Source organism: Myxine glutinosa, chromosome 13 (assembly GCF_964187855.1).
Source record: "Myxine glutinosa chromosome 13, kmMyxGlut1.1, whole genome shotgun sequence".
Classification (NCBI taxonomy): Eukaryota; Metazoa; Chordata; class Myxini; order Myxiniformes; family Myxinidae; genus Myxine; species Myxine glutinosa.
Genome location: NC_136273.1, coordinates 99,120,054 through 99,134,872, shown reverse-complemented (window position 1 = coordinate 99,134,872; position 14,819 = coordinate 99,120,054). Strand labels below are relative to the sequence as shown.

The following is a 14,819-nucleotide window of genomic DNA, read 5'->3' as shown; positions in this document are numbered from 1 at the left end:
TGGGAGAGGTAGAAAACACATGGACACTGCTAGAACTTCCAGGAAAGAAGTCCGTATTTCAAAAAAAAAAGTGGATCTGGGGTGAATTAGCAGTGTTAGAAAAGATCAAGGTTTTGGATGGGGGAAGATAAGAGATGGTGGTGAAGAGCTGTTTTAAATACCTGGAGGGAGGAGTGGGATTGAAGGGAGTGAGGGAGTTTATTCCAGAGGCGGGAGTAAAGAGGAATGAAGGAGTGAAGGGTTCCAATGGTATGACGGCAATAACCCTTTACAATAACGCATCACAGTCATAGAAGGAGCACACAAAATTATATATTGTAATACTTCTAGAAGCAATAGAAAAATAATATCGTTGTACATGGAAGGAGCACATAAGCAATGATAGAAACAACAACAACAACCCAACTACAGCAACAACTATGTGTTATCAAAGATCCCTTTTTCACGTTTCACTGCATTTTATATCCTCAGTGAAACTCACCGAGAGACGTGCAAAATGCTCTGTTTTGATCAAACTCGTCAGCGAAATGACGGGTAGGCTCGACTGGGGTAACCTGATTTTTGTTCACCACCTGACAATTTTTTAGGTTTGGGGTCAAGGTGTATTTCCATGAGTAGCATTTATTGCTCCACTTCAGTTGCCTTGTTCATGTTAATCTTCATCATCTGCTCGAGCGAACTTGGGTGAACCTTTCAATTGCTTGCAACTCGAGTCGCTACACGAGCGGTCGCAACTCCTGCTAGTGTCAAATCATATTAATAATCACAAATTATATTGATAATCAACTCCAAAGTGTAGATCAGCACTACATGAATAATAGATGAGGGACAGGACAGGTATACAGATAACCTCCTCCCGAAGGTCATTAATAAGTTGGCTGGGTTTTTATTGGAAGTTTGATAATACCACATTGCATCTGAGGTTACCAAAGTATGTGAACAAGTGCAGTTGCGATTATACAATGACAATGAACATAATTTCCACCTTAGTTATGTAGAACTAGCCATTTTTACCCGTCGCTTTGCTGATTGAGAACTAGCCATTTTTACCCGTCGCTTTGCTGATTTATGTAATCAAAATGCTTGCGGTCCACCATCAACCCCCTCCTCGAGAAACTACCTAAATGTAGGATCGCTGCTCACCTCCACTCATTTATGCCTCTTTTTCCCCACCTGTGGAACCACATTTCTCACTCTCTTCAATCACCTTCTTATATATTTGGACAATTAATGAATCCGTGTCTTCAAGTCGGCTGTTCACCACCATCTGAAGTCATCCCCCATGCAAAACCATGATCTTTTCTTCACCCGTTAAACAACCCACCTGTCCCAAAATTTTGCTTGTCCACCCTTTGCATTGTCCCCGACCACTCATCATTACCTGCATCCCTTGTTTGTCCATCTCTGTATATTTTCTCCCTCTGTCCTGCTATTGGTTTTTCTCCTGTCTCCTGTTCTTCCCTTTCCTATGTTGTATTCTGATCTGTTCGGTGTCCTAACTCTTCCATGAGCCTGGACCATGTATTAAGAAAACAACAACATGTTGTGCTCCATTAACTCTATTAATTTGCCTGAGGTCATTTTACATCTGCTTGGAAGTCACCTATCCTGTCAACCATCCTTGCTGCTCATATACGGCGTGAGCAAAAATCACTTCATCTTCGCTGTGAAGCTCAGTGTTGGATGATTGGTTTGAACCTCCGCTTAAAATGAGTGAAATGAAATATGTTGAAAATGTTGAATTATTCTCATTCGGATGTCTACATCAGTGTAATGCATATCGCTAAGTTGTTTAAACTTTCTTAATGTAAAACGATGATTTGTAATACCAGATACCACCAGGTGGCGCTATACAATACATATTTACCTAGAGAGAATTGGGGTCTAACACCTTGAACTCCCTCCCACAGATATGTTAACCAGACAGAAACCAAACTTGGGGTACCCTGAGGCAACATGCAAAATTTGGTTGAATTTGGTTCAGCAGTTATTTAGTTTTTGAAGTACTGTTTATATAAATACATCAACCAAAAAATCACACCAACCCCATGACATGGCGCTGACATCATATGCATAAATTATACCAACACATCACCTCCAAACTAGGAGGCATCCGCGTGGTACTCAAGTCTTTGCAGACTGAGATTAGAGCTCTATGGTCACAAATAGACAAAGGCGGAGATGTCGATCTAGATGTCGCGCTTGTTGTGGGCTCATCAGGACAACATACTGCAAATTGTTTATTTGTGACCATATTATTATGAGGCTCTTTAGTAAACACAGACTTAGGGGGTTCGATCTGCAGTAATAGCAAACAAACAAGTAGAGTAATTTCACTTTTATAGTGTAGACGGCATTGTCTTCAAATCAAATAGAGATTGGAGCATGGAAATCAAAAATAATCAATTCAAACATTTGTCCGACAATATGAACTGCCTTTCTTTGAAGGATATAGTTACTGGCTGAGTGCAGCCACTTTTAGCATAAATTAGTGTGTTATTCTCGCCAACACGTGTGAAAAGCACATCATGCATGTCACCTGGAAGCGAAACATTGCATACATAGCTAAGATCAACAACAAAAACAAAAACATCCCATGACTTTTCTTTTCCCAGTGGGACTCATCAGAAGGAGCTGGTTCTTTCATTACTCTGAGAAAATGAGTTTATTTAAAGACGAGGCAACTTTTTTTATTTGTCTTGTTTCAATCCAAGGGGCTGGTTGTTCTGCTTTTGTTTTCTTTGCGTAGCCCCCACTTCGTGTGGCTTTGTGGCGGGAAATACCCCATTGAAAAAAAAAAAACCCTGTCTGTCTGTGAGCACAATATCACAAACTTATGGACGGATTTGGATGAAACTTGGTGGATGAGTCGCCAAGTTGACAAGAACAAGCCGATTGGATTTTGGTTCAGGTTGGGATGCAGGTCCGGCCTATCGGTGGGATTCAAAACGTAAACTGTTCAGCCTGGTGGAGGTTTCCGCTCTACCAGACGTGGACTAACAATGGGCATGGGGAGGAATGAGGGCAGGAGAGAATGCATGGGGTGGGCAAGATGGATACAGAAGGAAACTCTCAAGAGGGAAACTGGAAATTTGGAAGGAGAAGGGAATGGGGTTGGGTGATGGGGGGGGGGGGGGGGGAATTAACGAGGGGAGAAAGGAGGATCATGGTTTTGGTTCGGGGAAATCTGAGAAATGTTTTTTGATAAAGGTTGCCTTATGATATGACATCATAAATCATCCTCCCTCTTACCATACCTAAAACATGATATTACATCATCATACCCTCCCTTGTATGGCACAAACCCAAATACGACCCCAAAGTAATACATCGATGTAAAATAATCAAGGGGTCCAGATCATGTACATATATCTAAAGTTGATTGTGGATAAATGAAATGTAAGGAAAACCTATTTCTGGGCGCCTTGCTTCATAAGCTCCTTTGCCGATTCCTACTTCTACTGCCCGGTCCCTCTTCTCTCCTTTTCCCCCTCCCCATTACATCTTCCCCAGACCCTTAATTCTGATGATAACTAAATATATAATCGGCGATAATTATATCAAATGCATATTTGATTGGGGTTTAATTATGGACTTAGTTTGCTGGTTGTACCTGTATTGAGCTGCGGTTATGCTGTTGATACATTAATTGCCCATTATATCTTTTTGCAGAAGAGAAGAATATTGCTTTCCCAAAGGACTGTGGTCAGGTCATGATGAATGAAAACACCGAAAGTGGCTTTTATGACATCTACCTGTTCAACAACCAATCACAGCCTCTTAATGTTTATTGCGACATGAAGACTGATGGGGGAGGATGGTTGGTAAGAAGGGATCTGTTTTCATCTTTTTGCACACAAATATCATCATGTGTCATCCCCTATCTGGGGTTGACAGTCTTGGATGTTCAGCTCTTCCTGTCCCTTATCTTATGTAAGATGCAGCATTTCAGCTGCACTTGCAAGCCAAACTACCTCAATATATTTTCCAGATACTTATTTTTCTTTCTCTCAGGCCCTTCAACACCTGAATCAGTAACTAGCAGGGGTACCGGGCATTGCCCAGTGCTGCTTCATTTGGAAAAAATCAATTTTTGTGCAGTCTTGAAACACTTCCCTACTCCCACTAAGGAATGGGGTCGAGAATCATTTAATATCACCTTTCACAGACAGTCACATGAAAAAGTAAGTACACCCCATGTAAAGTTTTGACTTTTTCAACATATTTCAACATACAGCTATTTGATCTTCATTTCAACAATATTGATAGATAAAGGTGATATAATATAACAAATATCATGAAACATTTACATTTTGTAGTCCATTGTATAACTTAAATAAACATAAATGCAAATTTCGCATGTGGAAAAAGTATGTACACCCCTACATTTATCACGACTTCAAATACCTAAAATTAGAATCAGGTGCACCAGCTCAGGTGCAAATGATTAGAACATCGTTAGAGAGGATCTTGGAGGAACCTGTCTTATTTAAACCTCAGACATTTCGTTTGGTTTGCTCTTTGTTGTTGAAGTGTGCGGCGTCACTATGCCGAGATCAAAAGAACTCTCTGAGGCCTTCAGAAAGAAGGTTATAGATGCCTACGAGTCTGGGAAGGGATTTAAAAAGATCTCCAAACAATTTGAAATCAATCATTCGACTGTCCAGAAGATCATCTACAAGTGGAGAAGATTCCAAACAACTGCCAACTTGTTCAGGCCAGGCCGCCCCAGCAAGTTCAGCCCGAGAGCAGACCGCAAGACGCTGAAAGAAGTCTCTAAGAACCCCAGAATGTCATCACGGGACCTACAGGTAGCGCTTGCCACTGTTGATGTCAAAGTGCACGAGTCTACCATTAGAAAGAGGCTGCACAAATTTGATCGACATGGGAGGTGTGCCAGGAGGAAACCTTTGCTGTCCAGAAAGAACATCAGGGCAAGACTAAAGTTTCTCAATGAACACCTAGGCAAAGACCAGCACTTCTGGAACAATGTGCTCTGGACAGATGAGTCAAAGGTAGAGCTATTTGGCCACAGTACCAGAAGACATGTTTGGCGAAAACCAAAGACAGCATTTGACCACAAGAACCTGATACCAACTGTAAAGCATGGTGGTGTAAATATTATGGTTTGGGGCAGCTTTGCTGCATCAGGGCCTGGGCAGCTCACCATCATAGAATCCACTATGAATTCTTCATTGTACCAGAGGGTGCTTGAGGATAATGTGAGGCCATCTGTCGGAAAGTTGAAGCTCAACCGAAGGTGGACCTTGCAACATGACAATGACCCTAAACATATCAGTAAATCCACCAAAGAATGGCTGAAAAGAAAGAAATGGAGGGTTCTGGAATGGCCAAGTCAAAGCCCGGATCTAAATCCCATCGAGATGTTGTGGGTGGATTTGAAACGAGCTGTGCATGCAAGAAACCCCTCAAACATCGCACAGCTGAAATAATTCTGTATGGAGGTGTGGGCAAAAATTTCTCCCAGTCGATGTCAGAGACTGGTAGACAGTTATAAGAAACGCCTACTTGAGGTTGTTTCTGCCAAAGGGGGCAATACCATCTATTAGAGCCAAGGGTGTACTTACTTTTTCCACATGCAAAATTTGCATTTATGTTCATTTAAATTATACAATGGACTACAAAATGTAAAAAAATAAAAAAAATAAAAAAACCTTTAGAGGCCATTTTTCCCCGCAAAGCGGGGGTTGGCCTTTTTCGGGGACCATGGTTTTTGTTGTTTTTTTTTTGGTCCCCTTTTTGAAGCAATGTTTTACAGCCGGATGCCCTTCCTGCCACCAACCCTTTTTGTCGCCTTTTTACGACAAACAGGGAATTACCAGTGAACTGGTACTCAATTAGCCGACCTCGGAAGGATGACAGGCTGAGTCAACCCCCCTGGCGTTAATTCAGCGATCGACCGGGTTTCGAACCCAGGATCCTTGGATCCTAAGCCAGCACCCTAGCCGCTAGCCCAACACCAGGCTAGGACTACAAAATGTAAATGTTTCATGATATTTGTTTTATTATATCACCTTTATCTATCAATATTGTTGAAATGAAGATCAAACAGCTGTATGTTGAAATATGTTGAAAAAGTCAAAACTTTACATGGGGTGTACTTACTTTTTCACGTGGCTGTAGCTACAAAGGTTTTTAGCATGATCGAGCAATGAAAAAAAATCCAAAACAAAAAACTTTTTTCAAAATATTCTAAACATTGTTTGCCTAAAACCCTTCCCGGCACTCACTGATGAACCTCTGAAAGTTTGACGAAGATCTGTTTGGACATCTATGAGAGATTTGGGACACACAGGCAGACAAACATCTCTCTTATAGTATAGATGCACAAATTCACCAAGCGCTCTTGTCTCAAAAATGAAAATTGTCCAAAAAAAAAAAGTGTCTAAAAAAAATTACCTTCCTTTTTTGGCTTTTTTTTGGCTTCGTTCTTTGTAATATTTCCTTATTGGTCTTTCTCTCATACAAGCTGATTTTTAGCATTCTCCTGACAAACCACACTCAAATACTAGCCTGCTTTTACTGTCTCACTTTGCTAGTACTCCCTGAATCACAGCCTTACATTAAAAAAAAATTGACATTGACCATGTTTCACATTGACTTTTGCTCGTCTTAATCTGCCAATGTTGTCAGTTTAGAATGAAGAAGTAGTGTTAATCTACTAATGTCAATTCAGAATGAAGATATAGTCTTAATCTGCTCGTGTTGTCAGTTCAGAATGAAGAACTCGTCTTAATCTGCTGGTGTTGTCAGTTCACAATGAAGAACTACTCTTAGGGTTAAGTGTGTGTTATAAATTAAAAAATAGAGGAAATATAAATTATAGAATAGATTTACTGTTTTGATGATTTATCCATTTTTCTTTTCTTTTGTTGCATAATCTCCTGATCTCTTTGTCTAACTTAGTTTACTTCCTCTCAACTTTTTTTATTTCTTCTGCTCCTCTGTGAGGTTCAGCTTCAATTATAGGGTATTAGATATTGAAAGTGTGATAGTAATTTTGTGAATATGTTAAGATTAAATTACACTTCATGAAATAATACTTGTATCCCAGTGTCCTGTTTCCATAACATATACACACTATGTCCCTTTTCCAGGTTTTTCAAAGACGACAGAATGGAAAGACAGACTTCTTCAGAAATTGGAAAGAGTATGAAAAAGGATTTGGTGATCCTCATGAGGAATTCTGGCTTGGTAAGGAATTCAGAGAGAGCATGGTGAAACTGCTTCAAACAATGACGTGTATCAAGTGTCACTAAATATATAATAATAAATTGGAAAGGAAAAGTTGCCTATTTTACACTAAACAGTTGGTTGGAAGTTTTTCAAAGCTGCTTGTTCCTGTCTTGGAGCTGTCGAAGCATGAATCAAAACTAGAACGGCACTCAGTAGGGAGCATACCTTCACCTGGTTGGCCATATCACTCAATGGTGAAGAATCATTTAAAAATTAAATAATTCTCATATCCGAATCCATATTCAGATCTTCACCAAAATCGAATCGATTCTTCATTGTCAGGCACCCAACGTGTCCACCAAGTGTCGTCCAAATCTGTCTATAACTTTTTGAGATATCCTGCTATGTATCCTTTTTGGCCCGATCTCCCAATGGCGAAGAATCACTTAACAAATTCTAGCACCCGGATCCGAATCCGGATCTTCACCAAAATCTAATCATTTCGTCCTTGTGACATGCGCTACATCTCTCCCAAATTTCGTCCGAATCCGTCCATAACTTTGAGATATTTTGTTCACAAACAACAAACAAACAGGGGTGAAAACATAACCTCCATCCACCTTTGGTGGTGGAGGTAATTAAAACATAAACAGACAAACTGATGTAAAATGGCGCATGGTATTAATTTCAGCTGTTTTTAGATGCAATGCATAAAAATTAGCAACATTAGTCGGCACTACTTGCGCAGAGATGCTACATGTAGAATAATAACTTTTAGCGAGTTGATTATCCATTTATGTTTTTATTGTGTCGTAAAATGTGAATTTTTATATCATCCACTTCCTTCCTGTCAAGGTCTTCAAAATCTCAACCAGCTGACGTCTCAAGGTCGATATAAGCTCCGGGTAGATCTCCGTGCTGCCAATGAGACCGCCTATGCACAGTATGGCCACTTCATCGTTGGAAATGAAAAAACATTCTACAAATTGCAGCTTGGCAACTATTATGGGACAGCTGGTAAGTTTTTTATGAGACACATATATATATATATATATATATATATATATATATATATATATATATATATATATATATATATATATGGAGAGTTGCGACAATGGCTCCCTCATTTTTTTTTCAAGATCACGTGATGCTTTGACGCCATTTTGTGCCCACATGAGAGCAGAGACACAGACACATATCATCAAAGAGTTTAAAACGTACACAAAAAAACTTGACAATTTAGATGAGAAAATGTGCCTGAGGATGTACCAATTGCTGAGAAAAATGTCAATGTACAGGTTTCCCACAAATACTGTAAGAAAGATAATATGGGACGCTAATGTCAATAGACTGAACTGGCAAATATTTTAATATTCACGGCTGTGCGAGCTAGATCTGGTAGTTTATTGTTGTACACATTTAGTTTGTGCTAATGTGCATTTATTTCCAGTTTATCACATTATTTATTGATTGCTAAAAGCCTCCAGAATCAATTGCTACATTTGAAAAAAAACGTGTGTTAAGTCGGCTAGGCCGAGCCTCTACACTAGGCCGAGCCTCTACACTAGGCCGAGCCTCTACACTAGGTCGAGCCTCTACACTAGGCCGACTCACAGTGTGTGATCATCACGGTTGATGCATAGGCTACTCAATATTGTCTAGGTTTACATCAAATATCTCGCAGATAGCATGATTATGATAATAAAGACAAAACTAACTTTATTTGATATTTAGGGATTTTCAGCATCAACACTGCATAAGATCGAAAAATCAGAATAAAAAATGAAATAGTGCACATTAAATGTAACAATAACATGTGAGCAGGATAACAAAAGTATGTTACATAGTATTGAAGCACATAGAAGTCAAAATAAATGATGCAAACAGGTTTGAACATCCGTTTATAATCGTGGGCACAAATTTCCAATGATGCCTGACAAGAAAAGTATGACGTCACCCAACGCTTTGCAAAAAATGATGTTTCCCATAATGACTGCAGTTTTAAAACATTTTCCACCTAATTGTGAAAGACAAATTCAAGACGGACCTCACTTGCCACATTTAGTTAAATGGTACACCCGTTCCCTATGGGAGCGGCAGGAAATGTCATTTCTCTCTGGGGTACATAGATTACAGTCGATCTGGGGTCGGGCTTCAAGAACGTCAGGGTGTGTTCAGTTACCAAGTTTCTTGTAGAGAGCTCGCCGAGTGGTTTAAGCATTCGAGCAAGCACTCCATGCAAAGTTGTTCGGAAGGAATGGCTGGCTTGACAAGCGCCAGCTAGCTGCTTGGTAACCGAACATACCCCAGGTTTTCTCCCTTTCAGTTTAGTGTTAAACAGCATTAGTGACTGTCTAAAAAGGTAATCAAATATGCGACGAGTGGTTTAAGCATTCGAGCAAACACTCCATTCAAAGCTGTTGATAAGGAACGCCTGGCTTGGCAAGCGCTAGCTATCTGCTTGGTAACTGAACATACCCCAGGTTTTCTCCTTTTCAGTTTAGTGTTAAACAGCATTAGCGACTGTCTAAAAAGGTAATCAAATATGTTTGTGGTTTATAATATTTTAGTATGATCAAAATAAGAGAGAAAGAAAAGTATATTTCAGAAACGATAGTCTCTGCTCTGTTTTCACATAAATTCTGTTTTCACATGCAAGTCCTGTCCATAGTACAATATGATTTTGACATCGTATTTTATTCAGCCAAGACTATGCGAAGCGAGGTCGAGGCGGTTTATTCCTGATATGTGAAACACCCTGCAACCCATGGCCACAGAAACACTTTTTTTGGAGCGCCACCACATTTTCTATCCAATCACCATGTAACTTTTTTTATCTCCATGGGTAAGCGCTCCTATGTGATAATTTCGTGTCAATCGCTCGATCGGTTGCAAAGAAAAACAAATTTAAAAGTGAATAACAGTGAAAAAGTGAGGGCAGGAGAAAGAAAAGGTGAGGGCCTCGGCAGACGTTCCACAAGGTGGTCAAGGTGGATGCCTATTACGAGTTTTAATTTAATGTATTTTATTTCATTATTTTATTTTACTGTATTTGAAAGTGTCCATGAAAATATAGAAAGGGTGAAAAATAAAATTACAACAAAAAAAGTACATTTAAAGTTTTGTTATTTTTATTCAGATAATAAATAGATTGATGTTGTTACTCATTCCCCAATAAAACTGGAAAAGTTTAACACATTCTCCTCATTGGATCAGAATACAAATACAATCACGCACACAGTCCCACACATTGGACACAAAATGGCGTCAAATTCGTCATTATCGCAACCCTGACTATATGCAGCTCGTTGTTTTACTGCACTCATGACAATAACTGTGAACATGAACACAAGATGTTTAATAAGATGTCCTTTACAGGTGATTCCTTGTCATATCATCAAAATGCTGCCTTCTCGACCTCCGATGAAGACCATGACATGGCACTAACCAACTGTGCTTCAACTTACAAAGCTGCTTGGTGGTACAAAAACTGCCACCGTGTGAATCTGAATGGGAAATACAATGAAAACACTCACAGCCAGGTATATGGATTGTTTTTGTGGGGTTTTTAAAAAATGCCTTATTTACACGCTTTCCGTCGATTGGTAATGTGCTCATCTTTGATCTGCTCGACCTTGGCTTATTTAGAATAGGAATCAGATTTGAATCATCATGTGGTCTGTTGCACTATCAGAAGGGATCTAGAGCGCATACCATAACGACACACGATAGAGCGCATACCTCTGCCACGTGGAACTTTTTTTTCTTTTTTTTTTGTATACAAGATCGAGGCTCGTGTAAGAGCTAACATCAATCACAAAAAAAATGGACACACAAAACATACAATAAAGGGAACGGGAGACAAGATGGAGAGAGAGGGGGAAGCACACAAGTACAACAGCAGAGAACAGGGACAACGGAAGATCTGTGGGAGGGAGAGGGCTTGGGGGGAGGAGGCATGGGAAGGCGGGGGGAGGGGGGAGGGGACCAAAGTTTCAAAGTTTACGTTTTGTATCCCACTGATAGGCTGGATCTGCATCCGGACCTCAACCAAAATCTGATCGGTGTGTTCTTGTCACCTACCCAACTCATCCACCATTTTTGTCATAATCCATCCACAACTTTTTGAAATATCGTGCTATATATAGTTTTTGGCCTCAACTCTCAATGGTGAAGAATCATTTCAAAATAAATGTAAAAAATTCGTATCCGGATGTAGAACTTCACCAAAATCGAATCAATTCTTCCCTGTCGCACACCCAACCTGTCCACCACATTTCGTCCGAATGCATCCTCAACTTTTTGAGATATCCTGCTCACAGACAATAGCAGACAGACAGACAGAGGTGAAAACATAACCTTCGGTGACAGGTAGGAGGTATGGCGGCTTGGAGAGTGCATGATCCTCCTGGAGAGGGCATCAAACATCCCTTGGTATTTTTGGTTTGAGCCTTTGGTTCGAGACTCCAATTGAATTCCAAGTATTATTTCTTGCGTGAGAGTGTAACATTGACCACTCGGCATCATTCACACTCTGCTGTATTTATATGAAAATGTCATGAGATCAGGAATGTTGAATCAAAATTGCATTTCCTTTTTCCTTTTTATTTTCTGTTGCAGGGAATTAACTGGTACCACTGGAAAGGACATGAATTTTCCATTCCCTTTGTGGAAATGAAAATGAGAGCAAAGAATTTCGAGAAAACGTTACATCGAATGAGAAGAGCAAACAGTGTGCAATAAATAAATAAATAAATAAATAAACAGAGTGGGTTATAAAAAAGATAACTTGTACCTCAAAGTTCATTCTATGAAGTGAGTTTTTTTCCCCCTTCTATCAATTCACTGTGTGCAGAAGAAAGCACCACAAGTGCCATTGAGTACTGATTTCCAATACTTTCCTGATTCAGGAGTTATTCCTGATTATGTATGTGATGTATTTTGTCCTATATGATAAAGCATAGCTTGTCTATCTTCATGTTTCATGTCATTTGCATTGAGCAGAGGCTGCCTGCATTGAGTGAGTGTGTGTGTGTGTGTGTGTGTGTGTGTGTGTGTGTGTGTGTGTGTGTGTGTGTGTGTGTGTGTGTGTGTGTGTGTGTGTGTGCGTGCGCGTGTGTGTGTGTGTGTGTGTGTGTGTGTGCTCACGCGTGTGTTTTGGGCCATCTTATATCCATTGAGGATTATGGCAGAACCATCATATAGTGTCACATATTGGTATAGGGTGATATTGGGACCACCGCTGTAATATGTCCTGAATGACACCCATGGCTTGTTATGGCAATAACTTGGGGGTGGAAAAGCGTACACATTGGGGTTTTGAATGGTTTCATGCTCACTAACAACTGTTACTGGCAAACAGGTTCCCAGTTTAACATCCCGTGTGACAGAAGGCACACTCATTGATGCAACTGCCTCCCTACAACACACCAGAGAGGCAGTTTATAGTCCTGATCATAGTGGAACCCCAGACTAGACATCTCCGAGGCGAGTCCACTGTGGGCCCTTCTGAACAATTCAGTAGGAAAACAAATGGAGGATCGTTTCGGTGGCATCAGCCCATTTTTCGATTTGATTTTCATTGCTGCACCAAACCGTTTTGTCATTTCAGGAAATAAAATTGTATTCTTACCATGGAATGTGAGTGAAGTGTGTTTCATGCATACATTTTATTTTTGGGGCACCGATTGAAGTTCCGTAAACCGCGGCAACCGAGATGGCACGAAGGTGCCAGGGACACATCACATGCCAACAAAGAGTTATCCTCGAACAGAAACTATAAGCTTTGTGCGTAGATGAACACAGCGCTTACAGCACGTGACAAATGACGGTCATTGCAACAATGTGCTCATCTTCATCATAAAAAATATAAAGTCACCGACATCTTGATGATCAAAAATAGCATTCAACTCAAATACACGTAGAAGTCAAATGTTACATTTACTGCATCTATACAACCATGCTGTCACTCAGCTAAAATGCACAGGGAGCACATTGACTGCTAAATGTCTTCGATTACATAGCCGAACGTGGAACTGTGTGCAAGCCGACCTGCAAATGAGTGCGCAGAAATGAAATGCACTTGATAATGTACCGAACAACAAGGAGCAATCAGAAACTGCCGAAGGTTCACCAAGCAGGACAGGTGGGCCGAGTGATGAGGGCAACCTCGAATTAGAATGGGACTTTGCAGAGAGGAATCCAGGCCAGAATGGACTGGCATTGTCCCTTCAAACACACTGCACACCCGGGAATAATGTTAGCACACTTTGATATTTAAATATATTGATGATTACCTTTTTATCGATGATTACCCTAACCCTAACAACCCTAACCCTAACAACCCTAACCCTAACTGCACACCCGGGAATAATGTTAGCACACTTTGATATTTAAATATATTGATGATTACCCTAACCCTAACCCTAACTGCACACACGGGAATAATGTTAGCACACTTTGATATTTAAATATATTGATGATTACCCTTACCCTAACCCTAACTGCACACACGGGAATAATGTTAGCACACTTTGATATTTAAATATATTGATGATTACCCTAACCCTAACCCTAACTGCACACACGGGAATAATGTTAGCACACTTTGATATTTAAATATGTTGATGATTACCTTTTTATCGATGATTACCCTAACCCTAACCCTAACAACCCTAACCCTAACTGCACACCCGGGAATAATGTTAGCACACTTTGATATTTAAATATATTGATGATTACCCTAACCCTAACCCCAACTGCACACACGGGAATAATGTTAGCACACTTTGATATTTAAATATATTGATGATTACCCTAACCCTAACCCTAACTGCACACCCGGGAATAATGTTAGCACACTTTGATATTTAAATATATTGATGATTACCCTAACCCTAACCCTAACTGCACACACGGGAATAATGTTAGCACACTTTGATATTTAAATATATTGATGATTACCCTTACCCTAACCCTAACTGCACACACGGGAATAATGTGAGCACACTTTGATATTTAAATATATTGATGATTACCCTAACCCTAACCCTAACTGCACACACGGGAATAATGTTAGCACACTTTGATATTTAAATATATTGATGATTACCCTTACCCTAACCCTAACTGCACACACGGGAATAATGTTAGCACACTTTGATATTTAAATATGTTGATGATTACCTTTTTATCGATGATTACCCTAACCCTAACCCTAACAACCCTAACCCTAACTGCACACCCGGGAATAATGTTAGCACACTTTGATATTTAAATATATTGATGATTACCCTAACCCTAACCCCAACTGCACACACGGGAATAATGTTAGCACACTTTGATATTTAAATATATTGATGATTACCCTAACCCTAACCCTAACTGCACACCTGGGAATAATGTTAGCACACTTTGATATTTAAATATATTGATGATTACCCTAACCCTAACCCTAACTGCACACACGGGAATAATGTTAGCACACTTTGATATTTAAATATATTGATGATTACCCTAACCCTAACCCTAACTGCACACACGGGAATAATGTGAGCACACTTTGATATTTAAATATATTGATGATTACCCTTACCCTAACCCTAACTGCACACACGGGA

At 39.9% G+C, this 14,819-nt stretch overlaps 2 protein-coding genes across 3 annotated transcripts in view; one reads left to right on the top strand and one right to left on the bottom strand.

Moving 5' to 3' along the window:
- The window catches only part of LOC137438412 (tenascin-R-like), a 112,845-nt gene extending 100,006 nt beyond the window's left edge, over window positions 1-12,839 (top strand). Inside the window, exons 14-18 of the mRNA XM_078767823.1 lie at window positions 3,673-3,824; window positions 7,119-7,215; window positions 8,053-8,214; window positions 10,579-10,742; window positions 11,821-12,839. Of these exons, the coding sequence (XP_078623949.1) occupies window positions 3,673-3,824; window positions 7,119-7,215; window positions 8,053-8,214; window positions 10,579-10,742; window positions 11,821-11,943 (698 nt within the window). The 3' untranslated portion in view covers window positions 11,944-12,839. The remainder of the gene's footprint in view (window positions 1-3,672; window positions 3,825-7,118; window positions 7,216-8,052; window positions 8,215-10,578; window positions 10,743-11,820) is intronic.
- Window positions 12,840-12,857: 18 nt separating this feature from the next.
- LOC137413230 (uncharacterized) overlaps window positions 12,858-14,819 on the bottom strand; it is a 39,149-nt gene continuing 37,187 nt past the window's right edge. For both annotated transcript variants that reach the window (XM_078767824.1, XM_078767825.1), the window contains one exon: window positions 12,858-13,439. In XM_078767824.1, the coding sequence (XP_078623950.1) occupies window positions 13,375-13,439 (65 nt within the window). In that variant the 3' untranslated portion in view covers window positions 12,858-13,374. The remainder of the gene's footprint in view (window positions 13,440-14,819) is intronic.